Source organism: Octopus bimaculoides, chromosome 3 (assembly GCF_046866305.1).
Source record: "Octopus bimaculoides isolate indiv1 chromosome 3, ASM4686630v1, whole genome shotgun sequence".
Taxonomy (NCBI): domain Eukaryota; kingdom Metazoa; phylum Mollusca; class Cephalopoda; order Octopoda; family Octopodidae; genus Octopus; species Octopus bimaculoides.
This window is the reverse complement of record NC_142930.1, coordinates 78,697,671-78,719,556: the sequence shown is the minus strand read 5'-3', so window position 1 is coordinate 78,719,556 and position 21,886 is coordinate 78,697,671. Positions and strand designations below refer to the sequence as shown.

The 21,886-nt window shown below is 35.7% G+C and overlaps 1 protein-coding gene across 2 annotated transcripts in view; it reads right to left on the bottom strand.

Moving 5' to 3' along the window:
• The window catches only part of LOC106881172 (uncharacterized), a 160,226-nt gene that overhangs the window by 27,229 nt on the left and 111,111 nt on the right, over nt 1–21,886 (bottom strand). For both annotated transcript variants that reach the window (XM_052966313.2, XM_052966314.2), the window contains exons 9-10: nt 19,126–19,232; nt 12,817–12,938 (exon numbers count right to left, since the gene is read on the bottom strand). In XM_052966313.2, coding sequence (XP_052822273.1) covers nt 12,817–12,938; nt 19,126–19,232 — 229 coding nt within the window. The remainder of the gene's footprint in view (nt 1–12,816; nt 12,939–19,125; nt 19,233–21,886) is intronic.

Sequence of the window (21,886 nt, the reverse complement as noted above, 5' to 3'; positions counted from 1 at the left end):
CTTTATTTTTGCGATCAGCAAGAGTTTTCCAGGTTGCTGTAGCTGTTCTAGCTGTTATAACATCTACAGTATTTCCCTGGAGGTATTTTCTAAGATTGTTTGTATTTGATTGTATTGTTTGCAACATTACCAATTTAAAGAAGTGAAAATTTAAAGAAGTGAAAATCAAGAATTAATAATATCCTGCTGTCCATATATGAGGTAATCACTACTATGGCTTTTACCTCTTCATATCTATATCATCTAATTACACTTCGATAAATAAGGGTGCATGGCATTTGGGACTAGCCTTTAAAATTGTACATATATTTAGTTGTTCTTAAGGTATTTCAAAGTGGCTCAGTATCTATTATCAAAATTTAAGAAGCACCTGTAATCATGGCCATAGATGAGAAACAGAGAATACTTCTTTATTTTTGTTGCCCAATATCTATGAACATCATTCATATTCATTGTACTATTAATACATTCTCCAACAATTTTGTCAAGTATATTTTTGACCAACTCATAAAACACTGCCTTCAGTAGAAAGCATTACATGAAACCAATGAAAATTCATGAATTTTCCTTCAGGGATGAATCTGACGTATATTAGGTATTGCTCAATCCTGTTGATGTCTGACGTTTCATCAATGATAACAGAATATCCTGAACACTTTTTCACATCATTTACTAATGTGCTTAAAACAATTTCAGCCATTATATCAAGAATTGCATTTTGGGCAATAGGTGAGGTCCACTTCATATGTATTGTAACTGACTTTTCAGTTTTTCTCCTAGCCAAGGAATATCCTTTGACCTAAGATATACAAATTTCACAAATATGGTAGTCCTCTCAATGTCCTGATGGTTTATGTTTTGTTGGACAGCAAACAATAGAGTTTTAATAATAGTTTCCCGGTACTTTTAATTCTGTGTGGTTTGTGGCTTGTGTACAATATCTAGTTGGCCCCACATCAAAGTTTTGTATTTGTGTTTGCTTGAAAGTCTGCATACTTAATCATGGTTTGCTGAGAACAGCACTTTTTGCATGCTTTATGAGCCAGTTTGTCCTTCTGCTTTCACTGTCATAATGCTTTAATTTGGACATCAAATGTTGTCTTTTCAAACTGAGTGATGATGACATGAAAAAATTAATCAATGACACCCAACAACTACATGTAAATACAAGTAGAATAAAACACCAGCCATGAAATCTTGTTTTAAAAATTCCTTTTCAAAGTGATGCTGGGACTGTTGATGGTGTGTGTGTGTGTGTGTGTGTGTGTGTGTGTGTGTGTGCGTGCGCGTGTATGTGTGTGTGTGCATGTGTGTTTGTGTGTGTGCGTGCGTGCGTGCGCGCGTGCGAATGTGCATGGCTCAGTGGTTATCACGTCAGGCTCACAATCATGAGGTAGTGACTTCAATTCCTAGACCAGGCTGTATGTTGTGTTCTTGAGCAAGACGCTTTATTTCACGTTTATCCAGTTCACTTGCTTTTCTTTTGGATAACATTGGTGGCATGGAGAGGGAAAACTAGTATACTTGGGCAACTGCTGATCTTCCATAAACAATCTTGCCTGGACTTGTGCCTTGGAGGGGTAATCCTATGGTCATTCATGACTGAAGGGGGTATGTGTGTATATATATATATATATATATATATATACACAGGACAAGGTATCTATATCTATAAAACAAAGGCTGTCTATATGTGTGTCTGTGTGTGTAATATGTATCCATTTCTACAGTTTTCAACTGATTCTCTCCTTTTTCTCATTCTCTGTTTTTCTTGCTTAGCCTCTGTAATAGTTCTTCTCTTTCAGTCTGTCTTCTTTCCTTCCTTCCTGCCTTCTTTCCTTTCTTTCTTTCTTTCTTTCCTTCTTTCTTCCTTTTTCTTTCTTTGTTTTCTTCTTTCTATCCCTTTTCTTTCTTTCTTCCTCTTGCTTCCTTTCTTTCTGTTCAACTAAAGGCAGTGCTCCAGCATGGCCACAGTCAAATGACAAACAAGTAAAAGAATAAAAAACTATGCCATTTTAATCCCAAGCAATCTCTGCTTGTAAATAATGGTCATTACATATTTTTCCTTTATTAGAATAAATTTGGCTTACTGCTGTTTCCAGTAGTCATTATAGATACATTACTGATAGGTTTACTCAATTGGTCTGTTGATCAATTGAGAAAACTGAACCACCTAAAAGAATTAATGCTACTTTCATCAGAGCCATTTCTGGTTATAACAAAGCAGAACACTGCAATAAGGTGAAGAGAAGGAAGGAAAGAATAGAGGAAGAAATAGAAAGAATAGAGGAAGGAATAGAAAGAATAGAGAAAGGGGTCACTTAGATGCAGATGTGGGGAGCAGATAGGATGGCCAAAATCTGGGAAAAGGACAGTCATAAAACATTAATGTTTGTAATCAGGTCAACACACATGAACATATTTGCAGTGTTTTAGGTTAGATATTCTCCAAATTTCATTTTTGGATTTGGTTTGCAAGATTCTTTATGTGAGTTAGTGTGTTGAAGCATATTCTGTTGTGTCTGTGGAGAGTTATTCTCTTTTGGTACCCTATAATTTAACACTGGTAAAATTTCCACTCATTTACTTATCATATTTCTAAAAGTTTTGTTGCATCTTGCAACCTTTTCAATAGTTGTTGACTCTGTCCATTATTCAAGCTGTATTCGTTTTGTTTGTTTGTCCACATGTGTGGGGGACAGTGTATGTGCACATACACATGTATGTATGTGTTTATGCCTGCATGTAAGTGTATGCATGTATGTATGTGTGTGCATGCATATGTATATATGTATGTATATGCATACGTTTGTATGTATGTATTCTGCATATTCATGTGCTTGGGTGTTTGTGTCTGTGTGTTTTTATATGTGTGTGTGCTTGAATGTGTGTGTGTTTGTGTGTGTGTTTGCATGTGTGTGTGTGTGTGTGTGTGGATCTCTGTCTCCTTGTGTGTACATGTCTGAGTGTGTGTGTATGGGTTTTTGTGACTATGTACTGTGTCTGTATGTATGGTTGTATATCTCCATATGTGTCCTTGTGCAAAGTGAAGTGTGTGTAAAAATGGTCATGTGTTTCAGTCTTCATTTGTGTATATGTGCTTGTCTGTTCAGATAACCTATGTGCCTATCCATCTGTATGTGTTTTAAAATGGTCATTTTTCCTCTAGCGTTGACTCTCAATAAATCTCCTTTGTTATCATTTGGTTTGGGTTCAAAAGTTCAAAGTGAACTAAACCTTTCATATAACACCAAACAGACAACAACACCTTATATGGATGAAGACCTTCTTTAACCTGGGGTGCTGGTGTTTCTCCTTTCCCTACCCACTCTCTTCAACACTTGACATTTTTATAGAGAACTCGTTTCTCATCACCAGTCACTATTTGGTCCAGAAAAGGTTCATTCATGAGATGTGACAGCAAGAAAGAGCACACATTCACTCTCTGCACGCAATTTGACTTTTCCAATGGTATGCAAGAGAAGATGAATGGCTGAATGACCAAATCCAAGCTTCTCTGCTAGTTCCCCAACAGTTATGATGGGATTTTGTTCCAACAGGGTTTGCAGGATGTCCTCGTTGAGCTCTACAAATCTTCCAGGACAAGGTTCATCTTCTAGGCTTTAGTTTCCAGCTCAGAATTTCTGGAATCACCGTTGACACTGGCTTATGCTTATTGTCCAATCCCCATATACTGAATTATTCCTCCCACTTTCAATTGCGTTGTTCTCTTAATTGAATTCATAAAGCAAAATATGCCAAATATGCTCCTTTGTCACTTCCATTATAGTAAAAAAACTGTTAAAATTGAACAGTACTATACAAAACTTGCACTAAGGATAAGTACAAGATAAAATTACTACCTGGTTTTATAGCAAGTTGATGCAGGTAATTTATCCCATCCCCTCCAACTTTTAGTTCATGCAATTGAAAAAAACCACATTATTTATGGATTGACCCAATATTTGATTTTTCCACAATAACCAGTCTCTATTAATGCCATGTTGTAGTATCCCTCATGTCTTTTAAATGTGTTCCTATTTGTCAACAGCCTAGATATTTTAGCAAACACCCCTTTGGGGATAAAGTTTATGTTACTTTTCAGATGATGAGATCCTCAACTTACATACTTTAGATTTTCATTTTGCTTATGGAAAGGGTGATGTAGTCCAGTGCTAAACTTGAGTGTGATATGAAGAAAATTAACTTTACTATACTCTGTTTCTATTGATATCTTAAGTTCTAATTATTTAAAGAATTTTATTAGCTGCTTCCTATACTTCTCTAATATGCAAATGTTACAATTTTGTACTGTAAAGAGTGTGTTATCCCTATATAATTCACCCACTAGTTCCAGAAACTCCACCCCTATACAACTTAAGATGTAAATGCTTACAAGATCTGTAACTTGAACCAAGTCATTTGAACCCATGGTTATGTTGAAATTACTAGATCTGTCTTTCTTCATCCACAGTTTTCCATAATATTCTATAATCATTTTTCTAGCCTCTATTATAATATTTATTTCTTCCCTTGTCATCCTAGTGTTTTTCCTAGCAGTATTTAACAGTATGGGATTTATGGAAGTGTAATAACTGGAAATGTCTATTTGTATAAACTTTGTGTTCCCTTTATCCTTAATGTCTCTAAACCAGTGCAGTACCTCAAATGAATTAGACTATGAATCTAGCTTGATCATATTCCTAAGGGTGGGTATGTGCCTCTCAATAATCAGTTTACTTAATCTTCCTAACTCCAACTTGAACAGGTATATAAGCCTGACCATGGGTTTAGGGGTAAAGTTAGGCTTGTGATCCTTTAAAGTAATCCTTGGGGTCCTCGATTTGTAAAGCTGTCATCTATACATACATAAATATCAAATAAATATCAAACAATGAGAATGAGCGTTCAACACCACATTGGTAGATAAAGATTCTTTATTTGTATTTTAAAGCTACCATTGGTTTTATGTTAAGGAATAGCTCAACAATTATTTAAGCCTACCACATAAAAAAAATCAGAGATGAACAGAAAGGAATACGGAAAGTCCAAGATGGCTACTGGAAAATGAACTACTATTAGTAAAGGCAGGTCACATGATATTGTTAGAAGTGAGATCAGCATTCCAGCAATACTAGATGCTTGAGAAAAGAGAATTTCTCAGACTCTTTGGTTGCACAGGAAGTTGGTATTTAGGTGTCTGACAGGCCTCTGAAGGAACATAAAAGTCATCAGAACCAAGGCCAGCAAGAGTATGTGTGTGTGTATGTATGTGCGTATGCCAGATGTATAAGTGGATGTGCATATGTAATTGTACAAGTGTGTTTGTATATGTGTGTGTGTGTGTGTGTGCATGTATCAGTATGAACACATACATTAGTGCCTACTGTACACAGATGCACACAAGCATGTTTAGGATGCATGTATGGATGTGTGTACATGTGTACATTCTTGTATTGGTACATAAACATACGTGTGCTTGTCTGGAAGAACATATATGCTTGTTTTTATCTGGTATGTGCATGTGTGTGTACATATATATTCGTGATTTTGGTATTTATGTGTACAGGCATGACAGATATATGCTAGTGTAGTGGCAACAGTGTTGCTGAGGGGTGGGGAATAGGTATTGGGCTGAGGTTTGGTGGTATAGGGGAGAAGAGGGAAGAGAAGTATATATACATAGATATGTGTGTGTATGTGCGTGTGTGCGTGCGCGCACATGCATGTGTGCACATATGTGTGTGCATGTATGTGTTTGTGTGCGCACACCAATTTATAGCAGTGAATGTATGGGGGTTATAGGGAATGTATAAGGTTGTGAGGTCAACCTGCGGTCTGCATAAACATTTGTAATCTCTGGAATAAAACCTCCAACAGTGAATGGACTATCATCAACAAGGCCCCACTCTAGCACTCTCAATTGCCAGCTCTGTCTCTGCAAAAGATTGCACATTCTCCACCAACCTGTAGTATCTATCAACAGGAAATATGAACTATGTTATTGCTGCCACTGCCATCAGAGGTATGACCTCAAGGTGTACTTCAATGCACTGGCTGCTGGTAACTCAGATATACCATCTTAGTATTGGCTGGCCAACAACCAAGAACAGAGTTCCTAACCACCAATACTTACACAGATCACAGGCCAACCTCACAACCTTATGCACCCCTATAACCTCCTACATTCACCCCCATAAACATGGGGTATGCATGCAAACACACACATATACACATCTATGTATAATCACATACATATACAATCACACACACACACATGCACACACACACACACACACATCTATATACATATACTTCACCTGTCCTCTCTTTACCCCTCATTCCACCAAACTTCAGTCCAATGCCTAATTCCCCCACCCTCACCCCAGCAGTACTATTGCACTACACTAACATACATCTGTCACACCTGCACACATACATACCAAAAGCATGCACATATATGTACATACACATGCACACACCAGACAAAATCATATGCACACATATGTTCTTCTAGACAAACACACACACTTATACATTTATACACAATTACCAGAATGTACAAACACTCATAGATGCATCCTAAACATGCTTGCATATGCAAGCATATACAGTAGGACTAACTCACACATATTCATACACATGCACATACATTAATACAGCCAATAACACATCCACATTCATGCACTCATATGCCTAGTATAGAGTCACATCTGGTCTACACACATACATACACAAATATGCACACACACATACACACTCACACACACACATGCGTACACACACACACACACACACACACATACACTCACCAGCCTTGCTTCTGTAAGTTTCCAAGTCCCTTCAAAGGCCTGCCAGACACCTAGACACCACCAGCTTGCTGTCAAGTCACATGGTTCAAGAAATTAGCCCAATTTCCAGTAACCATCTTGGATTTCCTGTATTCCTCCATTCAGTAATCTGGGCCTGAATGAGATAGGTTTCTGTTAGAAGCCTATAAAACTTTAAGTTGCATGAAACCAAATCAAACTGTTTTAAATAATGATACCATGTAACCCCCTACTAAATGTGTTGAGTGCCTTTTCCTTTCGTTTATCTACTCACTCATGTGTGTATATATATATATATATATATATATATATATATATATATATATATATCAGGCTGAATAAAAGGTAAGCAACCTTTTGAAACATGAAATTCATTACAATATATTTCAACAATGCAGAAATTTTATTCATCAAAGTAAGTACCATTACAGTCACATTTTTGTCAAGTTACAAGTTTGTTTATTCCAGTAACATAAAAATCTGGAGTTCTAGAGTTGATGAACTCTTTGAACACACTTTCAGCATCGTTTTGATTTTTTAACTCCTCTTGCAGGAAACCATCAAGGTACTTGAAAAAGTGGTAGTCTGTAGGAGAAAGGTTTGGGGAATAAGCTGGGGGGTGGGAGAACTTCGTAGCCAAGTTCCCTCACTTTTGGAGCGTCACTAGTAAAATGTGTGGTCAAGAATTGTCATGAAGATTGATTGGCCCTCTGGGACGGAAGAGTAGCAGTTTTTCATTCATTTTGGCAAATTTCATGGCAAAATGTTTCTGCAGTAATGTTTTTTCTAGGTTTTAAGAAGTTATAGTAGATGAGTCCAGCAGTACACCACCAAACAGTCACCATAGCCTTCTTTTTGAAGAGTTCAGGTTTAGGGAAGGTTTTCAGTACTTCATTTTGGTCCAACAACTGTGAAGAATGTTTTTTGTTATTGTACAGAATCCACTTTTCATCACAAGATGAATAAATGGATCGGTCAGGTTATGGAGAAGTGACAAGCAAATTTCATATCTGCACATTTTCTGATTTGCAGTCAAATTGTGTAGTACCCATTTGTTGAGCTATTTTGATTTTCCAATTGCCAGCAAGTGGTTGAAGGTAGTTTTCTGGCTAACTTGAAGTTCTTTTGCCAGTTTTCGAGTGGTTTTATGTGGATCTTTCTCAATGACAGTCTTTAATTGACCGTCATGGATGACAGATGGGCATCCACTATGCTCAAGATCTTCAAGGCTCAGGTCTCCACTGCAAAATCATTTAAACCATTTCAAGCTGACCAATCACTGGTCATTTCCTCACCAAATGTTTCATTGATATTGCAAGCAGTTTCAGATGCTTTATGTCCTTTTTTGAAGTTGAATAGCAAAATTGCTCAAATTTGACAATTCCATTTCAGATGATTGTAACAACAGTGAAAAAATATCAATGTTAATTTATTCATGCCATTTTGGCAAGCCTTTGTTTGTATTATCAGACAATTTCAAAAAAATATTTTTTTAAAATTCAAAACTCTGCAAAAATCTGGTACACATTCTTCATGGTTCTAAACATTGCTTACTTTTTACTCAACCTGATATATATTTATATATATATACTCTTTTACTTGTTTCAGTCATTTAATTGCGGCCATGCTGAAGCACCACCTTTAGTCAATCAAATCGACCCCAGGACTTAGTCTTTGTAAGCCTAGTACTTATTCTATCAGTCTCTTTTGCTCAACTGCTAAATTACGGGGACATAAACACACCAACATCATTTGTCAAGTGATTGTGGAGGGACAAACACAGACACACAAATACATACATCTATATATATATATATATATATATATATATATATATATATATATATATATATATATATATATGTATATATATACTTTATTTAAAAGCAGCAGAAATATAACAAAATGTTGTTACTCAGAGTTTCATGTTCCCGTTCATCAGACAGTTTTGTTAGATTTCTGCTGCTTTTAAATAAATCATATTACTCTACCTCTGGTATTCAAGTACTCTTTTCTCCATCTTGTTGCACATTTATGTGCTCACTCCGGTATATATATATATATGTGTGTGTGTGTGTGTGTGTGTGTATATATATATATATATATATATATATATATATATATATACATACATATATATGACGGGCTTCTTTCAGTTTCCATTTACCAAATCCACTCACAAGGTTTTGGTCAGTCTGAGGCTATAGTAGAAGACACTTGCCCAAGGTGCAACACAGTAGGACTGAACCCAAAACCATGTGGTTAGTAAGCAAGCTTCTTACCACACAGCCACTCCTATAAATATATATACAGGGTGTTTCAAAACATTTGATATAATTTCACAATCTAATAACTTTGCTAGTTCTTGTTCAAATGACTTCAAACAGGTTAAAATTTTATGTTTAATTTTTGATATGTGTATCTTTTCAGGTATAGAAATGGCATTGACAGGAAGAAAAAAGGTGTTTTGTGTGTTGGAGTATGCTCAAACACAGTATGTTCGAACACAGTCGAACAAGACTGTGCAGCATGCATTTGTGAGAGTTCTCTAAAAAGTCACCAATGGCAATGCAGATTTGGACATGGCACAAAAAATTCAAAGAGGAAGGCTGTATGTGCAGGGCAAAAGGATCTGGACAACCGCTAACATCGGAAGAGATGGTCGAGCTGGTTCACCAAAAACTTTTGCGAAGCCCTAAGAAATCCATAAGAAGAACAAGTCTGGAAACCTAAATTCCTCCAACGACAGTCTGGTGTGTCCTGAGGAAATGCTTGCTAATGAAACCCCACAAGCTGAAGCTCATTCACGCCATAACAGCCAATGACAAGCAAAAGCACAAACAGTTCTGTGTTGATACACAAGAGAAACTTGAAGAAGCCAAGTTCAAAGAACGTCTTGTTTTCAGTGATGAGGCCACATTTCATATGAATGGCAAAGTCAATAAGCATAATGTTCACATTTGAGGCAAAGAAAATCCCCATGCCACAGTTGAGCATGAGGACTCACCAAAAGTAAATGTGTTCTGCACCATCTCCAAGAAACATCTTCATGGGCCATTTTTCTTTTTGTTCATGGAATCCACATACCTTTGAATTTCTCATTCAAATTTGGAGGAATAAATGTTATGTTGCTCAACCTTAAGCCTGTTTAGTTCCATTTGCTTTGACTATGTAGTTTCTGTGATATTTACATCTCAAATGATATCAAAGTTTTTGAAACACCCTGTATATATATATATATATATATATATATATATATTCCTCCAATGCAATTTAAACCTTTGGTTGTGTGACAAATAACTAGTATTTAGAACTCCATGTGTATTTCTATTTAAGTATTGCAATAGTATTCCTACTTATGAAATCCAGGTTTGAATATTATACAGAGTATATGTAGAAAATGAAATAAAACATGAGAGATTATTTATAAGATAGTTAGTTACATTGTCTCATGTATGCATCCTTAACATAAGCTGATTATTAGGTACAAATGCAAATTTCTGGAACCACCGTTGACACTGGCTTATGTTTATTGTCCAATCCCCATATACTGAATTACAATATAAAGTGTAAGAGACTTGTAAGTTTTATGCATAACATTACTGGATTGAAAAGACAACAGAATTGACCGTCGTGGAGATGAAGATGGTTAGAAGATATCATTCCCTGGAATGTGTGTGTGTGTGTGTCTGTATACTTATGTCACCACATTTTGACATCATGTTAGATGGAAATGAACGCCACTGTCAGACAAGTGATGTGCCTTGTTCTCAGTTTTCCATGAGAACATGGAAGGAAGTGAGGTTTGGCAAAAGGAAAGGATAAAATTAAAGATAAAGATATATATATATATATATATATATATATATATATATATATATATATATATATAATTTATCAACATAGAATAAAAAACAGAAAACCAAATATATGAATAGAATAAATATGTGTCATGTTATTGTACATAGATACTAAGTATCAGTTATTGCCAGATCTATAAAGTTAGTTATGGGTTTGATTGGAAAAATTGTATTACCAATTAAAATGTAACTGAGTAGGTGAAACTAGCAGCAACTGATATATCTTGAATCTTTTCACTGTATACTGTTCAGATACAGGTGTCCCAAAAGTCACTGAGGGGTTTCAATTTTTAATAACTTCCTTAACTTTACAAATAAATGCATGGAATTTTGATACAATATAAAGGACATAAAAGAAGTTAATATGCACAAGTCAAATTTTGCAACACCACTACATCACATATGAAAAATGACATCACTTAAATGGTAGCCATTTTCAGCTTCGCATGCCTATGCTCTTTCCAAAACTTGCATCATAACACCCTCAAGAGTTTCAGAGCCCACTTCTCTGATTTCTCTATTGATGTTCTTCAGTTGCATCAGGGTCTCCAGTTTGTTGACTTAAATCCTCTCTTTCAGGTATCCCCACAAGAAAAAATTCTGGTTAGTCAAATCTGGGTAACATGAAGGTCAATTGACATAGCCATAGCAGAAGATTATTCTCTCTCCAAAGCACTGCTGTAGCAACTGCATTGTTTCTCTTGCGATATGAGCAGTTGTCCCATCTTGCTGGAACCATGTGTGAGATCTACTTTGAATGGCCTTCATTTCTTCAGACTTGACTAGCCTTGATATTTTCTTGTGGGCATACCTGAAAGAGAGGGTTTACATCAACAAACCGGAGACCCTAGTGCAACTGAAGAACATCAATAGAGAAATCAGAGAAGTGGGGTTTGAAATTCTTGAGGGTGTTATGGTGCAAGTTTTGGAAAGAGCACAGGTGTGCAAAGCCAAAAATAGCTGTGATTTAAGCGATGTCATTTTTCATATGTGATATAGTGGTGTTGCAAAATTTGACTTGTGCATGTTAATTTCCACTATGTCCTTTATATTGTATCAAAATGTCATGCATTTATTTGTAAAGTTAAGGAAGTTATTAAAAATTGAAAGCCATTAGTGACTTTTGGGACACTCTGTATATAAATATAATAGGCATGGGCATGGCTATAAGTGCTGGTATGATTATAGGTGTAGTCATGGATACAAACACTAGCAATGCCATGTCATTAAGAAATTCACTTCCTAACTATATGCTTTTGGGTTGCATCCCATTTCATGGTACACTGGGCAAGTGTCTTCTGTTATAGCCACAGGCTAACCAAACCTTGTGAGTGGATTTAGTAGACAAAAACTGAAAGCAGCTTGTCATGTATGTACCTGTGCCTCTTTGTCGTGACATTGCGTGATAATGGTGAGTGAGCATCACCATTATGTTATACAAAGTGTCATTTGTTCCTAATCTTTGGTGAAAATAAGTTCAATCATGGAGAAATATTACACTGCTTGGAAACAAGTGAAGATTAAAGACAAGAAGGATATTTAGCCATAGAAAATCTGTCTCGGTGAATTCCATCTAATCCAAGCAAGCCTGGAAAACTGAATATTAAAAGAATGATGATGATGATGATGATGTGTGTGTGTGTGTGTAGGGCCTAGAAGGGTTGAGCTCACAATCATTAGAATGTTGTGTTCTTGAGCAAAACACTTCATGTTACATTGCTCCAGTCTACTCAGTTAGGAATGAGTGCCAGCAACAGCTGGGCATTAACATGGAATGGATTAGCATCTCATTCTGAGGAGGCATATTGTACTCATGGAATTTGGGACAAGCTCCAACTTAATAAACCTGTAAGCTTGTGGCAGATCTATCACACACACACACACACACACTACTAATGTTACTTTTACTGTGCTGACTTGTGTATGTGTTTGTGAGTATATTTGTGTGCATGTATAAGTGCATATGTGCATCTATATTTTCAACAATGAATATGATGAGGGTGCTACACATCTCTGTGTGTTCTTATAAGTATTTGTACTCGTATATGCACCTAGAAAATATAAAGATATTTCTGTAATAACTCTTATACCTGGTGTTTAGCTGCTGTACTAATGAACTATATTACCTGAGGCTATGTCCCATAATTTGCATGTCTTGTCCATGGAGCCAGAAACAACCAAGGAAGAGTCCCAGTTAAACTGACAGCTGCTAACCTCAGCTTTGTGTCCAATTAACTTGTGGATACGTCTAGTGGAAACAGCAATACTGACAGTTAGACAGAAGGAAATTTAGGTAGACAGATAAATACAGTTCTATATAGACAAACTGACTAATGGAGAGATAGACAAGCAAATGGAGAAAGAAATAGATTGAAAGGTATTGTGTATTTAGAGAGTTAGTTAATTGCAGGCTCACATATCTAATGTAATGAACAAAAAAATGTTAAACTAATTAAAATCACACTTGCAATGAGAGTAAAAAATTTGGTATTAATGCAAAGCTGATGCCACATAAAAAGCACCCAGTCCACTCTGTAAAGTGGTTGGTGTTAGGAAAGACATCCATCTGTAAAAAACATGCCAAAGCAGATCTTACTTGTGCTATGTGAAAAGCACCCAATCCACTCTGTAAAGTGGTTAGCATTAGGAAGGGCATCCAGCTGCAAAATCATGCTGAAGCAGACAGTAGAGCTTGGCATAGTCTTCTGGCTCACCAGTTCCTGTCAAACAGTCCAACCCATGCCAGCATGGAAGACATTAAATGATGTTGATGACAATACATTTCAAGAAAAGTAAGAGAGAGAATTTGAACATTCAAATTAATAGAAAAACAGACATGCACCTAGACGCAGAGGAATGGATAGTCAAATTGGCAAAATGATAAAGAGATAAGCTTATGCATTCCCAATACCAGGAGTTTCAACAACAAATGGCATTCTAAGAGAAAACACCTACACAACACAATGCTTTACACTAGTGTTATGCAGATTAAGCTTTCACACATACACAGAAACATAAATATGTTTGCTAAGTTATTTATGGTAGGAAGTGATATAATTGATTGATACATCTTACTGTATTTCCTTTTTATTTTATGTATCTCAGAAGGAGGAAAAGTAAAGTTGAATAGAAAAGGGTAACAAAGTTCATCTGAGTTCACTATCTGCTATTTGGTACAGATAAAGAAATTGCTCAATAGTAGGTTATAAAATGAAAAGGAAGTTATGGTGAAAGTTATAAAAGGAAAAGGAGGTTATGGAGTGCATATGAAAGCAACGCAGTTTTTTTAAAAATTGAAGGTGACCAAAACCGATTTCTTTCAAACTTTGCATGCTAAATGGCCTTCATATGAAACCCTTAAGTATGAAATATTTTTTTTACCTGATTCTAGTATTTGCTGATTTATGGCCATTTGAAATTTTCAAAAAAGTGACATTTTTTGGTTACTCAATAACTTTGAGAAGTCATATCTCAGCTACTATTTGAGCTAGAAAACTCTTTTTTTTTTCATTTTAAAGCATTTAAATAGATCTACAACATATGTTTAGTGTATTTTTGTTCCTTGTGATAAAAATAAAAAGTTGACCTAAAATTTGACTTTTGACTTTAAAGATTGATTTTTATGAAATTTTGTCAAAGTATTGCCCTACTTAGTCACAGCTCACATAAAAACTTCATACTATGATCTCAATGGGAAGTATTTTTAATAAATATAATTATACTGAAAAGTAGTGACAAATTATCAAAAATCGCTTACTAATCAAGACAATTTGAGCTTGAAGGAGAAAACACAGTGCTGATAATCAAAATAAGCATTTTTATTATTTCAATAATAATGTCTACTTTAATTGTAACTACTTTTCATCTCTGCTATGGTCAATGGTGAAAATGCCACTGCCAACACTTAGAATCATCAAACAAATTGTTGGCATCCCCATCGCCTTAGGGGCCACTCCTGATAGCTCAGCAGATGAAGCCACATGTCTCAACCTCCAACTCTTGCCTTGCTTTAAATGATTAGGTACTTGTTACATGAAATTCTAAATTCTTCGAAATTTAATGAGACAATTTTCTTGAAATTAATAATTGTGATGCATTTTTCATTTCTTTTTCTGTCAAGGTATATGTTCTTCCTGTAGCAGTTCTGGGGTCAAATTTACAAAGCATGTCTAAATAACCCACTGTTAAAACATCTGACTTTCTAGGATACTGAAATGATGATAAGAAAGGTGAGTTTTACTTGCATAGTTTCTGGGTATGTTTCTAGAACACAGACCACCAGTCACCACCATAAATTGCAGCTTCAAACTCTTTTATATCCCCAAATTGAATAGTCGCTTGTATGGAGATTCTAATTTTAGTATAATTATCTATTGTAGATATCATTTCTGAAGGTAAGTTTGGGATAAAGCAATGCAATTTTTGTGTCCCTGGAATTATCCTTGCATTTCTAAATCTCTCTCTCAATAGATTTTTCTCATTCTGTATTTCATCATTTGAGGACACACTCACACTCACACACACATACGTATTCATATACAACAGGCTTCTTTCAATTTCCGTCTACCAAATCCACTCACAAGGCTTTGGTTGGCTCGAGGCTAGAGTAGAAGACACTTTCCCAAGGTGCAACGCAGTGAGACTGAACCTGGAATCATGTGGTTGGTAAGCAAGCTACTTACCACACAACCACTCATGCACCTATATGGTAGCATAAATTTATAAAATTCTTACAATTTTTATATTGTGGAGCATCATCATCTGAAAAATAGATAATTTTGTTGATATTAAAGGCTTTGCCTCTAAGAAAATCTATCAGCTATTTTTTGGAAGAGATGGATTGCTACTGTATCATGCTTCATACAATCAGATATAGCAACAACACTGATGTTAGTCACATTATTGTTTAGTTTACAATAACAGACAAACAGATGGATAGAGGCTTGGGCATTGTTCCAATGAAATCCTTGTACTCCATCTTGCAAGATGAATGAATAACTCTCTGAAAAACCTGCTATGATTAACATTTCTCCTTCACTTAAATATCCTTTTCTTGAAGTACAAAATTTAGATTGTTCTTCTGCAATGAAATCATGTACTTTAAGTGCTTTAAGCTTTTGACAGAAAATTTCAACAAAATCATCTGTTGATTTTGATATATATTTTTGGGATTGTTCTGTCTGTTGTTAGCCATTGCTTATACTGTACTTCATCAATCATATTCACATTAAACATTTCATATAACAATTTTCCAAGCTCTTCTAGCAAAGAATTAGAATTTGTACAGTTATCCATGTAGCAGCTGTTTGTTGTTGGGTTAGAAGTAATTGATTCCAAACATTGTTTATAATCAATCAAGTGAAACTTCATTTCCTTGGTTAAATCAAATAGTTTCATGCCAGAAATCATTAGTTTGACATTCTGATGAATGGTGCATACACATACATTATGTGTAACAGCACTACCTGCAAGTATGCATTCTTCTGGCCTTGTCTCTGCAAATTTTGAGAAATTCATTTTGATTTCAGCATGTTTTTGATTTAAACAATTGGAAGGCTTCCTTGAAGTTACAAAGTATGGCAGTACTTTCTCTCATGGACTCTTTTGCCATCTTTTGTTACTGATTTATAATCCTTTTTTCCTGGCATAACTCTGCTTACTTCATTTTTATGAAACTGAGAAACACAATTGGCAGTTTTTTTGAGGAAATGTACTTTTTCTATGGCTAAGATGTAATAAAATCCCTTGGCCATTGACCTGCCTTTTAGCTTGTCTAGCCATGTAATCAGGCACATCAAATTCCTTATGGAGTTTTCTCAGAGACCAATTTTTGGCAGAATTGTTAAAACTTGCAGTTTTTTTTTAATCTTTTTTTCTGTTGGAAATTTTTCTTTTAACTGTTTGATTATTTCAATTTCAGGGTGATGATTCCAACTTCCCTTCTAGGGGAAATCATTTACATCTTTTGACCAAAAGTATTTTCGATTTCTTTTCTTTTTTTCTCAGCATACATGAAGGTAGTATCTATCTTTAGTTTTTTTTTTTATTGGAGATTCTCCAATTTCAGACAGAGCATTGTTGAGGATATCTAATTCTGCATTTTCTTCTATGAAGACATCTGTTGATGATGAAGTCACTTCAGTGGTAGTTGATGTATCATCTCTCATATCTTCTGATGATAGTTCAACTTGAAATGTGGGCAAAGTTTTTCTGCAAGAGTCACATATTTTTTGTCCAGGAATTAGGCTTGCTTTAGGATATTTTGTTGCAAAATCTGCTGTTATTGTTCTTAAACCCTTTTTCACGGGTGCTTTATGCTTTTTAAATGGGTCACAACACTTTTCTTGCTCAGCTAAAAATCTTTCTTTTACATCCATCTGTAACCAGAAATTACTAAAATGGTCATCCCATAAATAATGCAGTTTTTTCAATTGCATGAACTAAAAATTGGAGTGGGGATGGGATAAACTACCTGCATCAACTTGTTATGAAAGCTAATAGTAATTTTACCTTGTACTTATTCTTAGTGCAAGTTTTGAAGAGTGCAGTTCGATTTTAACAGTTATTTTTTTCAAAGCTATAACGGAAGTGACAAAGGAGTACATTCAGTATATTTTGCTTTATGAGTTCAATAAAGGCAACAACGCAACAGAAAGTGTGAGGAATATTAATGCAGTATATGGGGATTGGACAATAAGCATAAGCCTGTTTCAACAGTGGTTCCAGAAATTCCAAACTGGAAACTACAGCCTAGAAGACGAACCTTGTCCTGGAAGATTTGTAGAAATCAACGCGGATGTCCTGCAAATCCTGGTGGAAAAAAATCCCATCGTAACTGTTGAGGAACTAGCAGAGAAGCTTGGTTTTGATCATTCAACCATTCATCAATACTTGCATGCCATCAGAAAAGTCAGCAAATTGGGTCGATGTGTTCCTCACAAACTTTCCAAGTCTAATCATGCACAGAGAGTGAATGTGTGCTCTTCTTTGCTGTCACATCTCATGAATGAACTTAATGAACCTTTTTGGGACCGAATAGTAGTAACTGGTGACAGGAAATGGGTTCTCTATAAAAATGTCAAGTGTTGAAGAGAGTGGGTAGGGAAAAGAGAAACACCAACACCCCAGGCTAAAGAAAGTCTTCACCCATGTAAGGTGTTGTTATCTGTTTGGTGGAACATGAAAGGTTTAGTCCACTTTGAACTTTGAAATCCAAACCAAATAATAACAAAGGAAATCTACTGTGAGCAGCTTGAGCAGTAGCTTCTCTGCTAGTTCCTCAACAGTTACGATGGGATTTTTTTCCACCAGGGTTTGCAGGACGTCCTCGTTGATTTCTACAAATCTTCCAGGATAAGCTTCATCTTCTAGGCTGTAGTTTTCCAGTTTGGAATTACTGGAACCACTGTTGAAACAGGCTTACGCTTATTGTCCAATACCCATATACTGCATTAAGTTAATGTGAGAAAAAAAAAACAACCATCTTTGGTTTCAAGAGAAAAAGTGTTCTTCAATTAGGATAATGCTTGGCCATATACAGTGAGGATGACATTCCAAAGGCTGGACCAGTTTGAATGGGAAATGATGCCCCTCCCACCATATTCGCCGGACATTGCCCCATCTGATTATCATTTATTCTGCAGTCTTCAAAAGCATTTGGATGAAAAAAATATGAATTCTGTAGATGAGGTCAGAACAGTACTAGAGGAGTATTTTTCACGGACAAGTGAATTTTGAAAGAGGGTCTTGGAAGTCTACCAGATTGATGAAAAAGCATTGTAGAAAATGAAGGAGAGTATTTTTAGATTAAAAAAGAACTTTGTTTATTTTAATTGAAAAATGAAAGAAGTATATTTATTGGCTGATCTAATATATCTACTTTGAAAAAAATAAGAATTAAGTAATTTAATTAGGCTGTATAACATGAACCATAGTTAATAGACCTTATAACTACAGTTTTCACTGAGATCCCAGCATGAATTTTTGTATGTGAGTTGTAACTAAGTAGGGCAATATTTTGACAAAATTTCGAAAAAATTGATGACCGCGTCTTTTGACTTGTGAAAGTCAAAGGTCAAATTTTAGGTCAACTTTTTTTTTCATAAGGAAAAAATACACTAAACATATGTTGTAGATCTATTTAAATGCTTTAAAATGAAAAAAAAAAGAGTTTTATAGCTCAACTAGTAGCTGAGATATGACTTCTCAAAGTAATTGAGTAACTGTAAAAATGACACTTCTTTTTTGAAAATTTCAAATGGTCATAACTCAGCAGATATTAGAGTCAGGTAAAAAAATATTTCATGTTTAAGAGTTTCATATGAAGGCCATTTAGTATGCAAAGCTTGAAAGAAATTGGTTTCAGTCACTTTTGGCACTTGCATTGAGTTCGCATGGCTTCATCATGAAAATAAGCTTGTGTAGGAGTAACTTACCTGCCACTGTTAACATCCCAAAGAGTTACTGTATGGTCAAATGATCCAGTGATTAGTTGTGTACCTGTGCAGTTGAATGCAATAGAAATAATCTCTTCACTATGTCCCTGAAAAAGACAATAGATTTTTTTTACTACATGTTATTATTAACTGTGCTTGTAGCAGCAGCCTTGTCATTGTCATCATTATCACCATCATCATCATCATCATCATCATCATAAATTTTTCCTTTATTGTTGTCACCATCGTTCTTTCTGTCATCTTTCTTTTTTTGCTTTTCTTCATCTCACTTCTCCCTATGCATCAAGTAAGTTTTTGCAATGTATTTGATGATGACCAGAGAACTGTAGGTTACATTTTGAGGCTATTGTAAGTTAAGGGTTCATATTAACATCAATAATCATCAACATTATTACAAAATCACTCTCAGATGAAGAGAAAAGCTCAGAATGCTATACTTACTTTTTGATGCAACTGAACATATCAAACTCAGTTATGGACTAACTGCTGTTGTCTACAATTTCTCCAGATCCCAGAGACTTTACTGTTTTATAGGAATAGTGGATTTACCATTACTTGCCACTGAACTGTACTTAATATGATAGAAAATAATGCAATGGTATTTCAGTTTCTCTTTTTATTCATCAACCTTATTATTTTGCTTCTCTGTGCTGGTATGCATTGATCAGACCTTTAATCATAGCTGTCTGGTGCCAAACCAACTGCAAGATATATCTAACTACAATAATTTTAGACAGTTTCCACCATCCCTAATTATTACATACATATGTATACAATAATAATTGCACACCAACTAATGATTCTATTCAGTTGCTTTCTCTCTATGAGCACAGATAAGCTGAAAAAAAAATGAATATAAAAGGAATCAGATGATGTTGGTGCCATGTGCTTAGTACATACTATAAAGTAGCTGGCAGCATAGGGTAGAAGAGTCCTCAGTCCTGTTGAGGAAAAGGTATCCTACCAATCAGAGGTCCCACAAAATGCATCAAGTATATTCTGTAAAATGGCTGATGTTAAGAGGGACATCCAGCAGTAGAAACTGTGCTGCAAATGGAATTTATCGACAAGGTGTGGTCCATCTTGTCTAATATCATCATCATCATCAGCATCATTTAACATCTGCCTTCGATGCTGGCATGGGTGGAATGACAGAAGCCTGCACAAGACTGCTGTAACTGTTTTGGCAGGGTTTTTACAGTTGGATGTCCTTCCTAACACCAACCACTCAGCAGAGTGGGCTTAGTACTTTTTACGTGGCACAAACACAGACGAGGTCAGTTTTGGCAAAGTTTTTACAGCTAGATGCCCTTCCAAATGCCAACCACTTTACAGTGTGGACTGAGTGCTTCTGAGTGGCACCTGCACTGACAGGGTCACCAAGTACTTGCAAGACAAAAAAAACTTTTTTGAGAGAGGAGGGAGCATTGGAGGAGGTGTTCTTGTGTTGGATGATGAAAGGTTATAGTGAGACAGAGAGACAGAAACAGGTGTCTTGCTGTAGAAGAGGTACAAGATTACCTGGCTGGAGAGAGAGAGAGAGAGAGAGAGATCAGGAATGAAGAGAGAAACAGATGCGCTGCCACAAAGGAAATACATGTTGCCAGATATCTTGGTCCATTATCATTTCCTCCATGAGACTGAACATCCTGAGATTGGTCCTTACCACTTCATCCTACATTTTCCTGGGTGCCCCTCTTCCATGGGTATCATCTACTTTCAGTGATCGACACTTTTTTATGCAGCTGTCCTCATTCACACACACACACACACACACACACACACACATATATGTATGCAGCTGTCCTCATTCATACAATATATCTATATATGTGTGTGTGTGTGTGTGTGTGTGTGTGTGTGTGTGTGTGTGTGTGTTTAATAATAATAACAATAATCCTTATAAATATTTAATGCATCACTACACACATTTTCACAAACCACATATCACTTAAGATCACAGTCCATATTCCTGGGATGATTACAGTGCAGTCCATAGTCTCCATGGGTATCGGGTTGATCATCTTCATGGATTCATTTCTTCAGGCGATATTACATTAATGGATGTACAACAGAGGGATGATTATTCCATTTTATAAGTATGAAGGTTAAGCTAGTTATGTGTGTATTTCTGTGTGTATTTGGTGGGGAGGAGCTATATTACCTGAGGAATCCCAGGAATATGGACTATGATCTAAAGAGACATGTGGTTTGTGGAAATGCATGTAACGATGCATTAAATGTTTATAAATTCCTTCCAAAGATTATTGTCATTATTATATTTATCAGTACAGCTTGATGCAACCCCGAGAAACTGGTTCACCAGTCAGCTTCATTAGAAAGTGGCTGGCATAATAGAATAGGAGTTTTATTTGCATATTCAAAATGTTTTCCATAAACAAATTTAAAAGATATATCAGACCTGTACGATCTATATGGGAATATGAATTGCTTTAAGCAAACAATCCAGGATGGAAAAAATAAACTTGGTTGTATCACTAAAGGATATCCCTATACCAAGCAGAAGGTAGTACCTGAGGAAGATGATAGAATTCTTTAGTGTACTCATTAACAGGTTGAGATGGAAGTTACATTTCTTTGACAGGAAAAAATGAGACCAAATGTAAGAACACGGAATTGCACGAAGAACTGAAGAAAAAATTCAAATCACTCAACAATCCACCACCAAACAGGACTTTAGCACCATTCGTGGATGAACTTTTTAATATAATTAAAAACA